The sequence below is a fragment of the Ipomoea nil genome, unplaced genomic scaffold, assembly GCF_001879475.1.
Source record: "Ipomoea nil cultivar Tokyo-kokei standard unplaced genomic scaffold, Asagao_1.1 scaffold2792, whole genome shotgun sequence".
In the NCBI taxonomy this organism is placed as follows: Eukaryota; Viridiplantae; Streptophyta; class Magnoliopsida; order Solanales; family Convolvulaceae; genus Ipomoea; species Ipomoea nil.
This window is the reverse complement of record NW_017619220.1, coordinates 800,871-809,188: the sequence shown is the minus strand read 5'-3', so window position 1 is coordinate 809,188 and position 8,318 is coordinate 800,871. Positions and strand designations below refer to the sequence as shown.

Genomic DNA, 8,318 nt, shown 5'->3' with positions numbered 1-8,318 from the left:
GGCTTGATCTCATGACCTCCCATATGGGAGAGTAACTACATGCCATCTGAGCACAAGGTGCTTAGCTCATCAACTATTTATTATTTTAACTTATTAATTTCTATAAGAAAGGTCTTAGGTTCGAACCTCATCCCAATCATAGTTGACATAATTGTTAAGCATATACTACGAATATGTTAAAATGTATTATTAAAAAATACAATATAAAATTTAACATAAACTTTGGTCAAATAATTAGCACGATTAAATACATAGCATCAAAGATTATAAATCAGGAACATTGAAAATCATTTTCTTACATTAAAAAACAAACAAACAAACAAACAAATTTAGGTTAAGTTTTTTTTTTTTTTTTTTTTTTTCGTTTAATTAATCTTCATTAGATTATTTAGCAAGACTCAATATTTCAATTATGCTTTTGCATTATTCGAATGATTTAGGTCATTATGATATTAATGTTTTTATATGTATTTCTATAATGGTACAATTGTACATTATTTTACAAATATTGTACTATTATTTTTTTTTATCTAACAAAATTATTTTTATATCATCGTCAAACATGCGCGACCTAACTACAAAGTTGTTGATCAATACAACTACACATGGACTCTAAACGATAGGACCATTGTCCAAAGAATTGACAATGTTGACATCCCACTGGCTCCTCAAAATTTTATCAATGCATGAAAACTTCTAAAGAAATTTGTTAGTTATTTTTACTATATCATTATAACAATATCTATTATAACCATATATTTCAAATTATTTATTGGCATCCTCTATTGACAACAATTGTAGCAATTGTCATTGACAAACTCTCAAAATAATTTGTCTCAACAACGAATGGAAATAAAAAAATCAATGACTTAATTGTTGTGGATGAAAAGTAAGTAATACCACTTTATTACTCTTATTAAATTAAATAAATTAGTATCTGCAACAAAAAATAATATATATGCATTTCTTTAATTTAGAATTAGATGTCTATAATGTCATTATTCAAAAAAAATTATTCATTATCAAAAAAAATTAAAAAAGAGTTATAATTCAATTAGTTATATTATCTTTATTTTCTACAATTCAAAGATTTCTTACCTTCAAATTCATTAATTAATTATATTCACTGCATTTTCCATTTTTTTTCTTTTAACACTATCTTGTAATTAAATAGCAAAGTTATAATACAAAATATGTTATATATTTATCTACCAAGTATTTTATTAATACCATGAAAAAAAAATTAAAACAATTTAAAATCAATCATATTAACTACTTGGAAGGATTTGTTGACAAACCGGGTATTCAAATAATTCAAGAAAATGAAGCATGAAACTCCCCCGTAATATAGCTGAATTACATCAAAGTGGTTCACTCTAAAGGTAAATTATATTTCTTTATTAAGATGATTTAAAATGTATTAAGTTTTATTACCTTATCTAATTTTATTCCTTAAATAAACTATAATTTCTCTATCCACAAGAACCCATTCAACAATAATGGTTGAATAAAAAATACCTCGAATAGAACATCTAAAGGGCTGGTATGCTTTTATGCTGATAATAATATGTAAATGGTAATTAGATCATTATCTTACTGAGCTACATTTAAAACTCATTATTAAAATGCCAATGTAGGGCAATAGAACATCATGACACACTTGACGCATCGAAAAGATGCCGAGACTGCAACAATACTGCAATCAATATTACAAATCCAGAAAATGAAAAAATTTCAAAAATAGCCACCGTTGCAACATTCATTGATTTTGTAGGACTTATTATGCATCCTTTAAATATACTGAAACTAATAAAAATTTACAATTCAATCCATTTTATAGACTCAACCTGTTTGGATTAAAGTCAAAATCTTTCTAGATTTAAACTGTTTGGATTATAGGCAAAATCAACATCAACCTTGACAACAAAAGCACTTAGGGAGGTGTATTCAATCATGACTTTAGTATACTTTTAAAGACTACTTTTATGAATTTTAAAAGTCGGACGGTATTCAATCAAAATTTTTAAAGAGTGTTTAAAAGTTGGGTGGTATTCTATGATGACTTTTGAAGAGTCTTTAAAAGTCATTCAGTATTCAAAAAGTTATGAATTTTTGTAAACTTTTTAATTTTATGACTTTTGTAACTTTTCATTCTCAAATATAAATAGTTGAAATCCAACCATCAATTCAAGATTTCAAAATTTTCTTTCTACTAACTCTGAATGTTTTCTCTCTCTTTATTTAAACTCTATTTATTTAAACTCTATTTTTCTTTATAAACCTCATACCTAAATTTAATAAATTATTTTTTCTTCATTATCCTATTTTCTTCATACCTAAACTCTACTAGTTTTTTTTTTTGTTTTTTTTTTTTATTTTTTTATCTCTCCTAAACTTTACAATCTTCCTCTAAAAATTCAAAATAATAAAATTTTTACTTCGTTATTGTTTGTTTATTTTGATTTTTTTGTTTTCTAGAACTTTCTATCCATAGTCTCTCAAAAAAAAAAAAATAAAAATAAAAATTCTATCCATAGCTTCATCTATGAATTCTCATGCTTTTATTTTTCAGTAATGCTATACCTCCATGGTTCTTTCTTGCTGTAGTAGTAATAGTTTGTTTGTAAGTTGTGACGACGCATTGTTAGGAAGTTTTTTTTTAGGAAGTTTTTTTTTTTTTTTTTTTTTTTTTTTTTTTTTTTTTTTGAATACTATTGACTCTATTACTCGCTAGGTAATATCTGTTCTATACTTTCTCTAACTATTGCCGTCTAAAAAGTTAGTATCCCACCACCCAGGTCGATCCTGTAACCTTCCCTAAAGGGGAGCCACAGAGGTACCATCTAAGCACAATGTGCTTGCTTATTGAAAATTTATTGAAGTTTAGATGCTTGCTTATTGAAATTGGTAGGAAGTTTAGATGCATACTTATTGAAAATTTATTAGAACTTCAATGACTTTTGAAGTTTTTTTTAAATAAAAAAGTTGATAAAAGTTTATAAATATTTTTTATATTGAATTTTATAGAGTGTTACAAAGTTTTAAAAAGTTTTGAATGACTCTATGAAAGTCAATCAAAGTTTCTTAAAATCTATCATTTTAAAAGTCTTTAAAAATCTTCAAATAACAGGGCGTTTGGTTGGAGTGAGGGAATTATGTGGGAAAGGAATTGTAATTCCATGGGAGATGAATTACTGGGAATAAAGTGGGAATTTAAATTCCAGTGTTTGGTTTACAGGAATAGAATTACTGGAAATTTCAATTCTGATGTTTGGTATACATGGGAATTGAAAGGGAATAAGCAGTATAAAGTCAAAAATGTCCATTGTTATTATTAGGCATTAATTTTAGGTTAAAAAAGGAAGGGGTAATTTTGACTCATCACTATCTTTTTTTTCATCTTAAAATCCCAGGAATTAAAATACCAGGGGGTACATGGGATTTTAATTCCATGAAATGAGGGAATTGCAATTCCATGGAATTGCAATTCCTTCCAACCAAACTACGGAATTTAATGGTCTTTGGCATTAGGTGGGAATTTAAAATCCCTCAAACCAAACGCCCTGTAAAAGTCATGATTGAATACATCCCTCTTAGTATTATGACTACATGCAGAGTCATTGATATTACTATCAAGTAAACAAGTTATGGAACTAAAACAAGAGGTACTACTTATGAACTTTCTACAAATATAATAAATATTAATATTTTGTTTAATACTTTCACATTAAAATCTACGACACACATCTCACAACACATGAAATATGTATGGGATAAATTACCACCAGGGCCGGATTTTAGGCTGTGCAAGCTGGGCTACCGCACAGGGCCCCCAATTTTAGGGGGCCCCAAATTTTAGAGGTTCAATATTTAATTTTTACCTAGCTAATTTAGAAATAAAAATAAAAAGTTTTCAATTAAATTTAAAAGGTTTTATGAAGAGATGGTAAGAATTTGTATTTATTATATTTTAACTTGGAGGTCAAAGGTTCGAAACTTGCATGTATTGGTTTTAAAAATTGTTATTTTGGTAGGGCCACATTTATTTACCAGAACAGGGCCACAAAAACTTAAAATACGGCCCTGATTACCACTGCCAAATATCAACAGACACTTGCAAGATAAAGAGTTAATAGTACAACTAAGATCGAGTCATATACACAACAAGACAAATCTAAAACTTCCTACACCATAATCTCATTGCATGACGATGTCCTCTATGCTACCACCAGTAACCCAATTGCACATGACAGACTTTACACTACCAATAAAAGAGAAAATGACAAGTACTGAATATGAAGAAAATGTCAATGCTACCCAAAAGAGAATTAAGAAGACTTAAAGAAATTCAAACCAAAAGTAGTATTTATTTATATTATCGTTTTTAGACTAAGTATTAAGACTGGCGTTATTACAAATTTACAAATATTTATTTTAGTGACAATTATAATCAATCTCTCATATATTATCATGCATTCATATACTTTGAATTACTTATTTAAATAAACAAATTCAACATTCAATTAACATATCCTATATATATAATCTTGCATTGATATACTTTGTAGTACTTATTTAAAAATAATCATTTGGTATATATTATCCGATTCACGCAATGCGTGCGAAAAACTAGTATTATATATATATATATATATATATATATATATATATATATATATATATATATATATATATATATATATATATATATATATATATATATATAGTAGAAATAAACATTTTGTACATATAAGAGTCAATTTTCAAAATTTGTATTTAATGTATTATTTATCTTGTGATTTTTAAATCTTAACTTCTATATATAATTATGAGTGTGTTTGGTTCGCACATGAAAATTGGAATCGGAATGAGAATTAAATACTTGGTAATAGTAATGGATTTTGGTGAAAGTATTTTGCATTTTTGTTAGTAGGGTGGAATTAGAATGATTACTAATATTGATGTTTGGTTGTGTATGACACTATATGGAAATAAATGTTTTAAAAATATGAAAACAAAAAATCAAGACAATTGATAATCATTCTTCCAAGACAATTGATAATCATTATTGTTTGGACCATGGTCCACACAAGTTGTAAGGATTATATTTTGTATACTGTAAAATAATGTACATTCAGTACATACAACAATAATGTATATTCAATACAAAAATAATTTACATTGCATTTAGGAAATGTACATTATATTGTATAATGTACATACAGTACAAAAATAATATACATTTAATATATTAAAAATGTACTTTTTGTTATGGTCCACATACACAATAATTTGCCGCCTCCATGCATGCTCCCGGATTTGGCTTACCACTTCAACTTTACCGGTCTAATTTCATTTCCTATCCTAATTAATTTCTTTATTAATCTGGACCCAAAATCTTCCCATCTGTTAGTAACTTAGTATTATATAATCTAAACGCATTTAACTTTTAGAATATATATATATATATATATATATATATATATATATATATATATATATATATATATATATAACTTTGTAAACGTTTTACAATAGTGCATATGAGAATGAATTCTTTAGTTTTGTAATTGTTTTGGTAATTCGCTCATCATCAGTTCATCACCAACAACGTAATCAAATTGTTTGGTTAATGCGAAATTATATTATTTGAATGGTTATATGATTAACTAATGTATGTCTACCTCTGACCTCTCCGGGGAAAAATAAAATACCTCTGACAATATTGTCTACCTCTGACAATATTAATTTTTTTAAAGAAGAGTTTCAATTATTTCTCAAATATATATCATCATATAATTCCAACAATCAACATCTTCGCTGGAAGATGTTAATTAATACAAAGATTCCAATAAAAAAGTTTCTTTTAATTAATTCACTTTGAAATAGATGAACAGTCGACGTTAGGGCTAATCGGAAATGGAAGGGCCGGGAGATGACAATTAGCTGGGAGATCTTGAGCCCGTTTCAGCTGGTCTGGCTTGGCTTTAGCAAACGTCTCTTTCACGCACTGGCACGCGCTCTGTCTGTCTTGCTTTGTTTTTAAACTGTCCTCCACCTTTTTCACGGCTGGACAACACGTCGCCGGTATATCCCCACCGTTCAATACGTAGTTCGCGCATGGTAAAAGTGTGTTGACGAGGCCAGGGCACGTTACCTGCGCCTCCGCCCAAGGCGGCGGGATAACAACGCCGGAGATGATCATGCATAGGAGGAGGAGCAATGACATTAGCTGCTTTCGGTTTCCGACGACTACCATTGTACTGTGTAGCTAGCTAGCTTTGTGAAAACATTTATTGTATTCATATTAATTTATAAATAAATAGATTTATGTAATTTAACATGTTGAGTAAAAGAAGAATATATTATTAGTTAATATTATTGTTATATATATATATATATATATATATATATATATATTAGTAATTATTATAGTAATAATAATTCACATACAGAATGAATTTTTAACATACAGAAACGCAGAATCATGCATCCTATTAGTCTTAACGAATTATTATTACTATAATTACTATTTACTATAATAATAATAATAATAATAACAATAATAATAATAATAATAATAATAATAATAATAATAATATATACTATAATTGCGAATTAGCCAATTTATAAATAAATTCATGTAATTCATGTAATTTAACATGTTGAGTAGAAGAAGAATATAATATTAGTTACTATTATTATTATTATTGTTGTTATTGTTATTGTTGTTGTTGTTGTTGTTGTTGTTGTTATTATTATTATTATTATTATTATTATTATTATTATTACTACAGTAATAATAATTCGTTATTATAGTATAGTATTTTAATTTATAAATAAATAGATTCATGTAATTAAACATGTTGAGTAAAAGAAGAATATAATATTAGTTAATATTATTGTTATATATATATATATATATATATATATATATATATATATATATATATATTATAGTAATTATTATTATTATAGTAATAATAATTCACATACAGAACGGATTTTTCAAATACAGAAACGCAGAATCATGCATCCCATTAGTCTTAACGAATTATTATTACTATAATTACTATTTACTATAATTTACAAAAATAATAATCATAACAATAATAATAATAATAATAATATAATACTATACTGTAATAGCAGATTAGCCAATTTATAAATAAATTCATGTAATTCACGTAATTTAACATGTTGAGTAGAAGAAGAATATAATATTAGTTACTATTATTATTAATATTATTATTATTATTGTAATAATAATTCGTTATTATAGTATACTATTTTAATTAAATTAAATCACCCTATATATATTTAGTATTATCACTGATCATCGTTAATTAAAATAAATCATCCTTAATTAAATCATTTAAATTAAATCAACCTATATATTTAGTATTACAAATAATCATTCTTAATTAAATTAGATAATCTATAATTAAATTATATCATTTTTGATTAAATCATTTAAATTAAATCAGCCTATATATTTAGTATTACAAATAATCATTCTAAATTAAATTCAATCATTCTTAATTAAATTATTGAAATTAAATTAACCCAAAAATTTTTCCTCCAAATGTGAAAACATTTATTGTATTCATATTAATTTATAAATAGATTCATGTAAATTTCAAAAATTTCCCTCAAAATGTGAAAACATTTAATGTATTCATATTAATTTATAAATAAATATATTCATGTAATTTAACATGTTGAGTAAAAGAAGAACCTCAAAATGTGAAAACATTTAATGTATTCATATTAATTTATAAATAAATATATTCATGTAATTTAACATGTTGAGTAAAAGAAGAATATAATATTATTAGTTACTATTATTGTTATATTATATATATATATATATATATATATATATATATATATATATATATATTTGTAATTATTATACAAATAATAATTCACATACAAAAAAAATTCTTCACATACAGAAACGCAGAATCATGCATCCTATTAGTCTTAACGAATTATTATTACTATAATTACTGTTTACTATAATAATAATAATAATAATAATAATAATAATAATAATAATAATAATAATAATAATAATAATAATAATAATTATTATTATTATTATTATTATTATTATTATTATTATTATATATTATACAATAATAACGAATTAGCCAATTTATAAATAAGTTCATGTAATTTAACATGTCGAGTAAAAGAAGAATATAATATTTGTTATTATTATTATTATTATTATTATTATTTTGTAATTATTATAGTAATAATAATTCGTTATTATATTCTAGTATTTTAATTAAATTAAATTATTTAAATTA

General features: G+C 24.7%; 1 protein-coding gene across 1 annotated transcript; it reads right to left on the bottom strand.

Moving 5' to 3' along the window:
* Window positions 1-5,845: 5,845 nt before the first annotated feature.
* On the bottom strand, window positions 5,846-6,279 carry LOC109157741 (non-specific lipid-transfer protein 1-like). Its single transcript, XM_019305583.1, has one exon. The coding sequence runs from the start codon at window positions 6,257-6,259 to the stop codon at window positions 5,876-5,878; it is 384 nt and encodes a 127-aa protein (XP_019161128.1). The 5' UTR covers window positions 6,260-6,279; the 3' UTR covers window positions 5,846-5,875.
* Window positions 6,280-8,318: the final 2,039 nt, after the last annotated feature.

Coding starts and splice junctions, on each gene's coding strand:
- LOC109157741 (XM_019305583.1), bottom strand. CDS start 6,259: ATGGTAGTCGTCGGAAACCGAAAGCAGCTAATGTCATTGCTCCTCCTC.